Raw genomic sequence first — 14,410 nt, forward strand, 5'->3', positions numbered from 1 at the left:
TAAGGCAGAAATCCAGGTTACCGCCATCAGCAGCCATGCTTTGGTGAGATTTAGCCCAGAGATCTGCTGCTGCAAGTTCAGTGTCTTGGAAACTAATTTTTTGGCTCATCTGCCAATAGCAGGAAAAATGAGAAAATTTACCAGCCACAAATGTTTGTCACTGGTCATAAATCTGCGTCATGTTTTATTCATTACATGTGCTTTTGAGCTTCATATTTTAGCCAGGATCTTGGAGCTCATGCGTCATTCAGATGCCACCTCCTGCAAGAGTGCCAACCTCTGTGACTTTTCTCCTAGCTTTCACATTTTTAGAGGCTTAACACAAGAAGTGTGTCGCCACATCTCTAATAACATCTTTCTTATGGCAAAAGCACAGACAGACATGGTGGAAATTACAAAAAGCCAAATAATTGTAAGCAGCTTTGATTTGATAGGCTGACGTCACAATAGTACAGCAGACAGTGAGGGTCTCATTAGTCTCACACATAAAAAACACAGCGATGTGAACCTGGCCCCACACTGTTATGGTCACCTGGCTGATGACCCCAATTTATATTTCTGTCATTTTTCTGTGGTAAGTGGTGTTCATTTTGCACCAAACACATGTGGATATAGTACAGTATGGTAGTACAGTGTATACAGGTTTAATAAATACTCAGCCAGATGATTTGGCCTCACAGTGCAGGCCTGTTGTCAGCACAAAGACCAGGGAAGAGACTATGAGCGTCATGCACAACCTCTGAGCCTAGATTTTGACACTGAGGTCCAGCATTGTGAACATAAACCTGACTGACCCACCACAGCGCCACCACCAGGCCAAAAGTCTCCAGGCTTCAAGCAGCAATGCCCCAGACATATTATAAATAATTCCAGCCATGGTTACTGTTGACTTGTTTTAAAGCAATGCGGCTGTCTATATATGTTTATTTACACAACAACATATTTATGATCATAAAGAAATTGTTGCCAGCTTTCTTGCATAGATCTGGGTTAAATAACTAAGCATGCTATTAGTGATATTTAATATTTTTAACCAAAGTCTGCAGGAAAACTAGTAATATGATCTCTAATTTAGCAGCTTAGTTGAGGTGGCCTTTTATTTCTTTATGTGTCCTGTGCTTTGGTCTTTGTTTGCATTTTGAATAACTTTGCTTTTTAAACTGATTGTACAGTCTTTAGAAACATACTTATGATGAAGGGCTACATCGGCGTATTGATTTCTCTTTATTCAGCAAATTTCCTATTGTGCAAGTTTCACTTGAAAAATAAACAACGTGTGGATCAAACTGGCACTGCCTGGCAGCGTGTCATTTGGCAGCGTGTGCAACACATACTAATGTGCTGTCGCTATCACTTTAAGTCAGAACTAAATACAGCTTGGAGTAAAAAAAAAAAAAAAAAAAAAAAAAAGCTTTACTTTAGAATTATTTATTTTTTAAAATTTTATAGCGCCCTTGACTTGAGTGCAGACCTCCCTTGGATGTACTTAACCACGCTCTTGATAAAGTCTGGATAAAACTTTATGGTGCCTGAGAAAGCAAGTGTGTGTGTGTGTGTGTGTGTGTTACTCACAGGCTGCCTTGGTCTCGGAGTAGTTGTTGTCCTCCAGGGTGAAGATGGGGGGGACGCAGGCGGTCGTGCCCAGGCCCTGACTCAGGTAGGAGGCAGCTGAGTAGTAGGAATGCATGCGGTACTGAGGAGACATGTTGTGGCTCGACAGGCGGCCATCGCCATGGGGCATCTGCTTCAGACAGGAAAACACAAACACAAGTTTACACAACAAGGGAAATTTCCACCTTGATATATTTCACAGACAGTGACAAGGCCCATCTTAAAGTCGACAAGGCCTCCACTTCTGGTTAAGATGGCAACATTTTCAAGTTGGCCGCAGTGCAGGGAAGTCTCAGCCTCTGAAGAAAGCTCATCGGGATCAGTGACAGGTGGTGGGGTGGGCACGAACCAACGGGAGGCGGGCAGGACTCACGGTACAGGATCATTTCCACACTTCCCATTCATTGTCTATGTAAGCAGCTGTGTAATGCATTCTGGTCGTGTTGCGTTGCGATTCAAGAGACAGGGCGTCACGTTGACGTCTACTCATTTGCACAAAGCTGAGGTCTAGGCTACTTTATGCAAATTACAGGCATGTGGCGTGACTAACCGCCTCTGGAAACTCTTGAGAAACTTTTAAACTAACCGTTGTCGATCTAAAATGAAGACAGATTCAGTCAGGTGCAGCGAGGAAGTGTTTGTGCGGTTATAGGAGAGAGCGGCTGTCAATCAGGAGTGGCCACACCCATCAAGTATCACATTTTTGAAGCAGTGTGACACCTGACATGAAATCCACACCCCTGTGGACACGTGCCATCACAATCCTGATGGGAAAAAGTTCGATATGTGAGGTTAAAAGGTCTTTGCTGCTGACTTTCTCCATACAACAGGCTCAACAAAAGCTTTACAATTTACACATTATTATTGGCTGACAGGATACACTGCTAGAGATTCACTTGAAGCCCTACAAACTAATGGTGAGACTATTAGAGTGGGTATCAAACCTTCTTCAGCGATGAAGTGCGTCTTAATATGAAACTATTTTTTCAGTTAGCTGAATGCAAACTTCTTCATAGATTTCCTGAAAGTCAGAATCTGCAGTTAAAAAAGTTCCAAATTTTCAGATCGCAGCATAACTTGGAAGTTAAAGTCTTAAAAGGAAAGACATATTTTGCTCCTTCAGGTTATTGTTCTCTGGGAAACCTTCATACTCACAGCATTCATTCATTCATTGTGATTATTTTCATTCTTCACCTTCTTTTGTCTCCACATTTGAAAGCTTCAAATAAAAGAGAAACATTACCATTTCACCCCAGTCACACTGTTGTTTCCAGTGCTATTTCCAGAGTAGACTGTTTGTAAAAATCTGTTGAAGTGGGCATCTATTTTCTTTACAGGCCACAGTTTAAACGCCTATCCTGACAGTTAAAAACAAAACAGGCCTGCTGTGAGAGAGAATTAGTAGAGGTTGAATTCACAGGTCCGTGGCCTGTTCTAAAAATGGACTGCAACAAGCGGCGCTGGCTTTCTCCAGTCCTCTGAAAACTTTAAAACGAGCTGTCTACTCAGCAGCAAGGCCGCCTCACAGAGGGTTTTCAATTTCACTTTTATGGAATTTGATTTCTGTCAGCCTGTAATATGTCACCCCGTATTGTCCACACCATCAATTCCCCGACAGCTTTATAAACTGTTATTTAAGCTACACTCAGCTCTTGTATTAGGCCTTGACAAATACAATAGAGATTGGACTGGAATCTTGAAAGTGCACTAAGCTTGCGTTTTTGCAGGACACATACCAAACAAAGAAGTCTTGGTGCAGGTTGCTCACTTAAGACAAGTTTTGTCGTGCTTACACAAAACGTTAACATCAGTAAACAATGGCCACAGGTTGCACTGCACAGATTAACAAAATTAATAAAAAAACAAAAAAGCCATATGATTCTAAGTTTTCCTAGTTTTATTCCTGGCGGTTATTTAATTATAACACTTCGTTTGACAGTTGTGATTTTAGTGAAATGTAAAGAAAAAAAAGAAATTATTTCAGTCTTTCAAAGTGAAATGCTTCCACTCAAAATGATAAACAGAGTGATTATCAAACTCAGCCTTTTACCAAAATCTGGAAAACGTCACTGCCTATAATATAGCAGTTTCCACTTTGGTATTCCAGCTCAATGCATAACATTTTTTTCCCCTCTTCATTAAGTCTTTTTGTATGTTGCAACCACCACTATGCTGTTGCTGTGGTTTGTACTGGTGAAGACAGGATTTCTGACTGTATCAAAACACTGCATGTGCAGTATGCATCACTGAGAGAGGAATTTGCAGCCTGGAAGCAGTATCTTCACATTTTTAGGCATGATAAGCATAATCTTAGGAGACAATCCACCCTCAAGCCATCTGACAGAAGCACCTGTGACCAAATGTAACGAGAGGCGGGGGCCTGAAGGTTAGCTGCGCAGGAGTGTGACAAGATGAGAAGTTTAGGCCTGTTCCCAACTCCGAATTTCAGTTAAATCAGAATCAGCCGTTCAATACGCTGTTGGTATGTTTGTTTTTTTTAACAGTGTTTCTGGTGAAGAGGACATGCAAGTTTCTATGTTGACTGACTGCACTGATAATAACGTTATTCTCTTATAAGACAGCACACTGGTACATTGTGCCTGGTTAAATGAAGCGCTGACAGCTGACTTCTTTATTTCTTGACCATGGAAATCAACACAATTACATTATTAACCGGCTTGGGCCTAAAGAGATCTTAATTCATGGTCCTTTAAGTGGTTCCTTGATTTTTTTCTCTTACTGCGACATATGGTACGCATATTTTCAACAGCATCCATGCTACTGAATTACTACAGAAATAATATGGGGATATTACAGTGTGTCTCTTGCTGTGTCTGAATGAATGCTTAGCTCAAACGTCTCAATCAGCTGCAAGGGCTTAACAAAACATAAGGCGCCACTGGTGTAGTGGTATCATGCAAGATTCCCATTCTTGCGACCCGGGTTCGATTCCCGGGTGGCGCATGTCTTTCCACAGTCTCCCTGATGGAACCTGCCAAAAGGGATTAATTAAATTTTATTTAATCTGAAGATGATTCCTATCACTGATTTCTAGTGGGCAGCCCTAGAAAAGTTGCAAGTTTGAAGCTGCAGGTCTGGTTTTTACAGTATGTGCAGTGATTTCTTGCACACATTTCATAATAGCTGAATGCCCAATCTGACTGCAAATCAACATCTTTGGGCAAATATTTTTTCTTAAGGCAAATCAGTAAGTGATTGTACAAGAGTGACAGCTAACTAGATCAACAACTGCATCTCTAGAGCCTGTTTTTGTTGCACTTGGTCAGCTATTAGATAGGCCAGTGCTAATTCACAGTTCAGTAAAGGCAGTGGATGATGCTGGGTGGACAGAGTTACTGTTAACAGCGGCAGATGGATAAAAACGTCAACCAATGCAACAAAAACACAAATTGCTTTCTGCTGTTGCTGAAAAAATTAATATATGTCATTTTCTTGATGGGAATAATGCCAACACAGCTTATTTGCTAAGCTGTGGACTCCTGGGGGGCTTCCTCACCTCCTTACCTCCCTGAAAGAGCCTGTCCTCTTATCTGGCACCATCTCATGTCTGGAAGCTCTGCACACCCTTATATTCTCATCAGCACCTGCATGACAGCCAAGCCCCACTGCGAGCACAGGAGAGCAGCGGAGGCAGATGGCCTCACACTGATAAAGACCACAGTGAGTTTATGTAGCAGTGAGCAGGGCTGCAGGCCCACAGATCAAATGATACTGCAACTGTTCTGAGAGATAAAGTGATGATCACTTTTATTAGACTTGATGATTTGAGGAACTTAATGGCCTTACTGCTGAGTGACGTGAGGCAATAGTGATTGTTATTTGATCAATAGTGACAGTGATGGTGAGTGATTAACATCATTATTATTATTTTCATTTGTGTTAAAGCGGCAGTAAGTATTTTCTGACCACTAGAGGGAGTTCTTCACGGTAGGTTGCTTGTACAAAATCAAAAGTTCAGGCGAATGGGATTTGGGATTTGGGATTTTGGGATGGGAACGAGGGATACATTTCAATCTCAAAAGCCTCTTGTTGGATTACTTGGATTATTTTGTCTCTGGCCTCCAATTTGAAAATGTGTTGAAGTTGCAGAGTTTTGGCTACAAGGTGAACAACCGTGCCACACTGCTGACGGCAACTCGTACGACTGATCTGAAGATACATTTATCTGCAGATTTCAGAGACGCTTTGGATGAAGTTGAAGCGGCGAGGGGGTGAAGTGGGAAGGTGAGGAGGGGGCAGAGCTATACATGGGCTGGAATTTGACAACAAAGAGAGAAAAGAGGTCGAAAACAGCAAAAAGGCTGGACATCGTGACTTGGTGTTGGTCGAAATAATTAATATTCTCCATAAAGCACAGGTTAGTTTCAGGATTGTTAATAGGTTCTGAAAGTGCTTATTGCGGGTTTAAGTATTAAACTGCTTAGCTGCAATACTTGAACACTGACAAAATAAACTGAAAGTGGTGAGAGTAAAACATTATAATCATTCACATATTCACATTTATGTATTTAATTCATTTGTACAGTTTCCAGTGAGATAAATGACAGTAAAATGAAACTATTCCTCATTTTATGGAGGATCCTCTGGAATCTCCTCAAGGACCCTTGGAGGTCCCAGGAACCAACTTTGGGAACCACTGGTCTAACATAACAACATCACATGGTTAACTATTTTTAAATGTGTTTATTACCCTAGAGCAAAATGACTTAAAAAATGTGTTTGGGGATGCAGACAGAGTTTTCCAAGAGGAAGCGGGTTGGGATGCTTTCGTTTTAAATGAGACGAGTCGGAGCAGAGAAACAAAGACGTGAGTCATGTTAGCCACCATGTTAACCTCATGCAGACTAACCTCATTTACAGAGCAGACGAAGCTTAACAGGCAGACACCGCTCTGAACAAGATTACGTGGCATTCAGTAGACACTGCTGACAGCTAAATTTCCCATCTCTCTATCTCCTTGTGAAAACCGAGGGGAACCAAGGTAGAGTGAACTGTGATGGCCACCACAGCTGAAGAAAAGAACGCCACCTATACAGAAACTCAAACTCCATCAATGGAAATCAAAGTCCCGCCCACACTGTTTGACTGACAGGTGAAACGCCACATCAATGAGCGCTTGGCGCCAAAGATTTTAAGGATTAGGAGTTGAATTATAGGAAATAAAAATTCAAAATACATGATTTAAGTGTTTTAGTAGTGGGAATAAGCGATTTCAGTTTTAGGCTTTGAAGTGAGTCCAGTGGATCCGGACTTCATTACATATTTTGCTGAAAAGATGGACGGTAACTTATCTTATCTTTCCTTTTTAAGTTTTCTACTTTGCTCTAGATGTTCTTTTGTGTGTGTGTGTGTGTGTGTTGCTTCTTTGATTTCAAGACATAAGCCAAAATATAGCAGCAATTTTCCGCTATCTTAAAAAAACAAAAACAAAAAACAAAGCACATTGCGCAAACACATAAATGTGGTACCGAGCATATTCGAATATGAATAACGGTAGCACTTGGCCCTTTCAACCTGACAACTTTGCTAAAAATATGACACTGCAATCATAATTCATGGAGCTGGATGGGTAAATTATGCTAAAGAGTGCTAACTGATTAGCATTAATGCGCTGGCTTCCTCCGTTGAGCGTTGAGGCATAGCGGTTTGTTCCTCTGCCGACAGACAATACCATTAACCTTTGCAATTCAGGCTGCGCTGTGTGCTGGCAGGTTAGCGGAGGCAGTGACCCCAAAACTAGATGTTGCTACTGGTGGAGGGGCGTGAGGGGTGGGGGGGTGGGGGGAGGTGAGCGGCAGGGCTGGTGTAACAAACCGTCATCATAAAAATAAACCACCTCATTGGAGATCACTGAAGAAATATAGATCTAATTTGCTTCATGCGTAAGCTCATTTCATCTGACACAATATAGATACATTTAAGCATAAATCAGAGTGACTATACAGATGTGGGTGTGTGTGTGTGTGTGGGTGTGTATGTGTGGGGTGGAGGGTTAGGTAGGAGCATCCAGATAATGTCTTCCATTCACCACCTCATCAAAACGAAGGAATAGCAAACCAAGCTCGACTAGATCCAAAGAAAACTACCGGCGGTACACTGCTGCTTGCTGGGGGTGAATCGGTTTGCTCAAAGGCACTGAGGCAGACGGGAGTGTTCCTGTTCACTTTCTCTGCCCGGATTTTCCCAACCGGTCTGGGAATGTGAGCTGGCAACTTTCCAGCGTCAAGGCTCCCTCTGTGACGTTTCGCCTACACATAACGTCTCGTCTGTTTGCCAGCGTCTTACAGGGGAGCAGCAGAGGTGGGAAAACCCAAAGTCTTAACTCCAGTAAAAGGATTAACACCATCATGGAAAAATACCCCATTAAAAGTAAAAGTCCCACATTCAAAATGTTAGAATAAAATATAGAGGGCTCATCAAATAAAATATAGCTTGGTTTGAAAACTGAAAAGTCGTGTTTGTGAAGAATGGTTCTTTTCAGGTTCAATTATTGAAGCATTAACCTGTAAGAAGTAATTTAATGTTTATGTTAATTGCTTGATGAATGGATAGATGGCTAATCAATCATATTTCCCTATTTAGTTCACATGTTCTGTGCTCTGGATATTCCTTCTGCCTACATTTATGCTTTGTTTTGTCCATCTAATCCATTTATGTTTCTGCTGTATGCTTTCTATTTTTACTACTATTTTCGAGGAATGTCTCTCCCTCTCTCGGCAAAGAATTAATTAATAAAAATGTGGTTTAAAAAAAAGTATTTTAATATTGAAGCTCTAAGTGCTCCATATCCTGTAGGCTAGTTTCCACTCTAACAAAGCATCACAGTAGATGTTTTGCAGGGAAAAGCCTCAGTATGCAGTAACACCAGGAAACACAGAAAGTCTCACTAAGTGCCAGTATTTCAGTAAATGTACTTAGTTACTTTCCATCTCTATCTCTTAAATATTTTTAAGTTGAAGTTAAAAAATTAAGGATATCATATTAATATTTTAATGAATACTTCAGAAGACTGTCAGACCTCCGATGGATACTGGGTAGACAAATAAATCCAGCAATCAAATCTGACAGGCCTCCAGTCGTGTGTCCGGACAGGATGACACTGACGGACATGAGTTTGATTCTTACTGTGTTTTGTGTTCAGTAAACAGAGAGGAAGCCTTGTTCAAGCTGAGGTGGCTCCTGTTTTCTGCAGTGCGAGGCAGCTGAGAAGTGAAGTGCGGTCCGCTGTGCAGGACACCAGTCCATGACCGAGGCTTACATCCATCCATCTCCCTTAATGCCCACTGCCAAGCGCACAGGCTTTAGGTCCCATTTTAAAAATATTTGGTATGACTGTTCAGGGGCCAAACTCTGAACCTGGACGCGTAAACCCATCACTCTAACCATTAGGCCTCTGATCTGCTAAATTATGTAATGACCAGTGATAAAGAGGCCCTCCGGACGCCTGCTCTCACATCGTTTCTGCATACAAGCTGCCGTCACTCTGCACCATGACACACATTTGCAAGCAAAAACTGACTAAATATGCCATTTTTGAACAAGAATAATTTTTAGAACAAAGATCCTGGATGTTTTGACACAAACAATCCTAATAAGACTGAAAAACGCGAGGTGTATTTTGAGGTGCTGCCTGGCTAAACAAGCTGCTTCATGAATTACAGACGAGGAGAGAACAATATCAGTAAGCTGTGCCTCATATTGGTATGATGGAGCTCCTCACCGATCAGCTGAATGAAAACAGTCTGCAAAACCTGCACGAGAATATTCTTGCGCAGTGATTTAATTGTTCAGTTAGTTTTTTGTTTTATTTTATGTTTGTTTTTGTAAAATATTCAGTTGAGGTAAGTGAGATGAGGTCACTCTGCTCTTAAAGAGCTGCAAAACTACAATAATTTCATTCATCTGGTTTTCCAAGGAGAGTTTTAGTGTCCCGGTGGCAGAGTAGAATAAAATTCTTGGTTGAATCCTTGAGTCTTTGTAACGTTTTTTTTCCGCCCATGAAAATAGCTCACAAAAAATTAAGCTACTGAATATCATCAACTGCCAAGTTAAAAACAAAAATTGGCAGCCTTTAAATGTGGACAAACTTTAGCTGCAGGTCTAATTTAAAGTATCAAGACAATGTCATGATGAGATTATGAGCTAATCTCACTTGCACACACACACACACACACACACCTCTCCTCCCATGCTTGTTAACTGGGTTGGAGCTGCAGCGCTGTCATCGTCTCCTGAAGCGAGCCAAGGTAAACACAGATCCTGGACAAGCAACAACGAAGGACCAGCATTGACACTTTCCGGAAAAAGTTCACACCATTAATACATTACTTTGCCTCTGGGGGGGGGCAATGTTTACATTTAGTTTATACCCTGCATGCAGCAGTCAAACAGCCACCATTAGACCTTAAAAAGACTCCAAAGAGTGTTTGACCCGTTACTGATACAGCCACAGCAGCGTGGGTTTGTTCGGTCACCTGGTACTGCTGGTAGTTGTACAGGTTGCTGTAGTAGGTGGGGTAGCGGGACGGCTGGTAGAAGTTGTAGTAGGAGGTTTCCACCAGCCGGTCAGGTGATCCACCAGTCGGAGCCCTGGAGATGGCTGAGGGGCTGGAGGACGATGTGGAGCCACCCCCTGCACCAACACACACACACACACACACACACACACACACCATTATCAACACAAAGTTTTTTCTGATTCCTGATCCAAATTATAATGAGGGCAGCTTGTCCAGTAATTATTACATGTGAAATATATGGGAGAAAAAGGAGAAATTATAAGAATATGTACCCCAGGTTGAAATATGAACAATAGGTGATTGTCACCTAAAAGAGACCAGTGTGCATTGCAGGATGTGTTTTGTTGTGGTTTCGGTTTTGCCAAATCTTTATTTAGCATGTCAAGTTGTTAATATGAGCATGTTCGCAAGGTCACAACCACAAAAACACACTTTTAGGTTTTTATTCTGCAGTGTGTGGCCTGCCCACTTCCAACCAGTCAAACTGACAGTGAAATATTGTATATCTTCCACATACTGCGACAAGCCCTCCACATTTAAGCCTAATAAATGTAAACTGCGTGAATCTAAGCATGCAAAAGATCTTTTCCTGTGGGTTTTTTTTTTTTTTATTCAAGGAAAAGTAAAGATGAGTTTGAGACTTTGCAGAGTAACAATCTGGTCTTTCTCTCATTTTTTTTTTTAGAATGAGCACACACCGGCTCAATCTATTGGCAACAGCACCATCTGCAGGTGATGGTGTTGTCAGTGTCGCCTCACCAGATTTAGCAACTCACACACACACACACACACACAGCGCTCACCTTGCTGCCAGGCGGGCATCACACCCTGTCATACTCAACAATTGTGAGTTATTCTACCAGGACGAAGCAGCATTACTCATCATCTGAACTTTCCGTATCAACAAGGCCACATATTTCTCAGGCAGCCCCCTGATCTTTTGGTCATCCACAACACAGATACTGATTACAGTTACACAGATAAACTAATGAAATCTGGTGTCTCTGTTCTGCCCCTTGTCATCAGTGAATCACCGAGTGCTCAACTCCTTTCCATTCCCTCCTTTCCTTCTGTCTCCAATCCAGGGACCGAAAGTCACCCGCAGACACACACACTTGGACTTACACACATACTCACACACAGCAGCGCCAGGGGAAGGCATGGGCAGCCTTGACCGAACTGGTATTCCAGCTCCTGAGGTTGCTATCAGGACACAAGGGAACAGGGTGTCTTTCTGTCTCTCCCTCCACAATAGCCCTGCCAAAAAGCGATCAAAAAATATCCTGTCCACATTCACTTCCTTCCCTGTTTTGATACTGATGGCCTCAACACCTAATCCTACGACATGTCAAATATAAATTTCCCTTTAGAAGACCTTTCCACTTCAAAAAATGTTTGCTTTCCATGGCCTTCCTTAGCATAAAAGAGCAGTTTTTTTTGCTCAACCAAAATTTTAACACCCTCTCCCTTTAAAGAAGTCAACAATGTGCACTCATTGTGGGATATACTATTAAGTGAACACAGCGAAAAACAAAAATCTAAGTTGGCGAAGAAGTAGTTGCTGATATTTCTAAATTGAGGCTGACAAAATATTCCAAAAATATGCCATGACTTGTCCACAAAGAAATAATTAATCCCCTAACTTTCCCTGATCTGAAATAAATACCCACAAAATTTTGTCATTGGTGGATAAATCAACAGGAATCACGCATCACACTGAGGAATTTAAATTTCAGAGCGACTAATTTTGCACATGAAATGACAATTATAGCAATTAGAGCTGCATTTTTTCTATGTGTAGTAATTATTTTGGCCAGTAAACATTACTCTAGACAGTTTAGTTTGGTTTAGTTTAGTTTAGTTTAGTTTAGCAGCCCTTGGCAGATGATTTAGGGTTATTATTGTTGTGAAGTTTAATAACATTTCCCGTTTCCAAAGTCCGTAACCTCCCCCACACTTGCATTAGTAAACTGAATCTGGTGGTTTGACTCTGTATGCTGATAGTGAGACGACTGTCAACTGAGCCACATCAGTCAAATCACAGCAACAAATGCCAACATGTGAAGTGACAGTAAGTCTGCTGGTATGTGTGCATCAGAGCCGAACAGTTACCTAAACCCTATGCGACAAGACTCCCACATTATTTTCTATACGCACTCAGTGGCAATTGTCTCAGCTCCACCTGTCCAGTCTAATGCAGTTCAGGTCAACAGCTCGGCCATAAATTCTACCTTTTAACAAAGTTTATAATGTCCAGTTTGTGTTGACAGTGTGGAGAATGTGTAAATTTAATTCTATGTTTATTATTGAGGTTGTAGTTTGCAGAGGTCTTGTACTGGACTACATCATATTTAGAGGTGTTTCCATTTTTTTGTCCTCCCTATTTATTCAAATGAGGGGGACAGAATAGTGGAAACACCTCTCAATAAAATGCAGTCCAGTCCAACAGCAGCACTAACTATGAGCTCAATGCCACAGATAGAAGTGAATGAACACCTCTATTACTGTGACAAAAAGCAAAGCTGACCATTATTGGCAGCAGGAAAGGAAACTTTATGGCACAACAGTTGGACTGGACTGTATTAGATTGTACAGGTGGACCTAATAAAGTGGCCACTGAGCGTTTATTTCTATTTTTTTTTTTTTCCATCCATTTTTTTCTCCATACTTTTGAGAGCCCTGGCTTGGACACACGACTTAAAACCATGTGCCTGCATCACCGGTGCTCAGTCGTGTTGGTGGTGTGACAAACGTGCAGGTGGGTGCTGGGGTTGATTTGGGAGAGTAAATGAAAGAGTTGGCGACAGCTCACCTGAGACAGAGGGAGAGGAAGAGGAGGTGCTGGAGGTGCTGGTGGTCGTGGGGGAGCGTCCCTCCACCGGGTACAGGCAGTCGGCCGCAGCCTCGTTCTTGACCAGCACCTCGGGCCCGGACAGAGCCATCAGACTGCAGATCCCGAGCTCCTCCTCCTGAGCCTGCTGCCGCCGCAGGGCCACCTGGCAGAGAGAACAGGCCTGACTAGGGGCTGCTTGGTAAACCGAAAACATTACACTCTCGGACAATGAGGAGAGTTTCAGAAAGGAGAGGAGGGGAGAAAGCATCAGAGCAGGCCTATCTACCTGTTATTACACAAACAAAAAACAAACAAATGCCACAACAACAACAACCTTAACTTATATCTCTTACGTCCTCTGACTGAGCTTTAATCTTTTGGTAGTTTAATTCAGTTTTTTTCTAGTTTTAATCATTTCCTCTTAACTTCTTAATGTCTGATTTTAATACTTGGTTTTGATTTTACTTTTTTCCTCTTCAATGTGTTTTCCATTTTAGTCTTGGCTTTTATGTATGACTGTATTATTCTTTTAATAATGCACACTTGTACTTTAACCCCTCTGCCATGATTGTAAAGCACTTTGGGTGAACTCCTGTTGTTTTTAAATGTGCTATATAAAGAAAAGTGACTTATGATTGATTTGACTTATGCTATCAAATAACACTCATTCTACAGTAATTAATGAATCGCATTATAGTATTTGCTGGTAACTGGGGTGATAAATATTCATTCATACTTTTTTAACTGTACAAGAAAAAGAAAAAAAAAACTAAATATCTACTCTAGGTTTGAGTTTTTGCTCTGTTAGGTTTGCTAGGTTTGAGTTATTTAGATGTTTTTCTTCATGTAGGTCACATCCCTACTTTGCCACTGGTGTTTGTCCATGAATAAAGTTGTAGTTACAGCTGTAGGCACGCAGTCTACAGATATTCAGCTGATACTGATGATGCCATATTAGATTTAGAGCTGCAACAGCTAGACAGATAATCCATTAGTTGCAAACTATAACGTTAATCACCAACTATTCTGATAATCGATTAATCGAAGACGAATAAAAAGAATTTAAAAAAATCCAAATTCTCTTAGTCTGTGGGAAACTGTGTTCAACATGTTTTCATCATTTTATGGACCAAACAACTCATCTATTGATCAAGAAAACAATGAATAATAAAAATGATCTTTATTTGCAGCTGTATTAGACTCATATTGACTTTAGCACCATCCTTCCACATAGAGGCTGGAAATAAAATAGACATTATAGCTGAGCCATGACAGGTGGCAATTACAAATAAGTCTATCATGCTGTTTTTATTGATTAGTGAAAGTGTTTTGTTCATGATCAGTGTGCCTGCTGCTGCCTCTGAAAGATATTTTGGAAAAACAGAAAAAAAAAAAAAAAAGAAAAAGAAAAACAGGAGAAAATGGG

The 14,410-nt window shown here is 41.2% G+C and overlaps 1 protein-coding gene and 1 non-coding gene across 2 annotated transcripts in view; one reads left to right on the forward strand and one right to left on the reverse strand.

The window, feature by feature from the left end:
• dmrt1 (doublesex and mab-3 related transcription factor 1) overlaps nt 1-14,410 on the reverse strand; it is a 33,130-nt gene that overhangs the window by 17,998 nt on the left and 722 nt on the right. The window contains exons 2-4 of the mRNA XM_030061180.1: nt 12,964-13,147; nt 10,107-10,264; nt 1,573-1,741 (exon numbers count right to left, since the gene is read on the reverse strand). Of these exons, the coding sequence (XP_029917040.1) occupies nt 1,573-1,741; nt 10,107-10,264; nt 12,964-13,147 (511 nt within the window). The remainder of the gene's footprint in view (nt 1-1,572; nt 1,742-10,106; nt 10,265-12,963; nt 13,148-14,410) is intronic.
• On the forward strand, nt 4,505-4,575 carry trnag-ccc (transfer RNA glycine (anticodon CCC)). The gene has a single exon. It is a non-coding gene; the product is annotated as a tRNA-Gly (tRNA).

Source organism: Myripristis murdjan, chromosome 9 (assembly GCF_902150065.1).
Source record: "Myripristis murdjan chromosome 9, fMyrMur1.1, whole genome shotgun sequence".
Taxonomy (NCBI): Eukaryota; Metazoa; Chordata; class Actinopteri; order Holocentriformes; family Holocentridae; genus Myripristis; species Myripristis murdjan.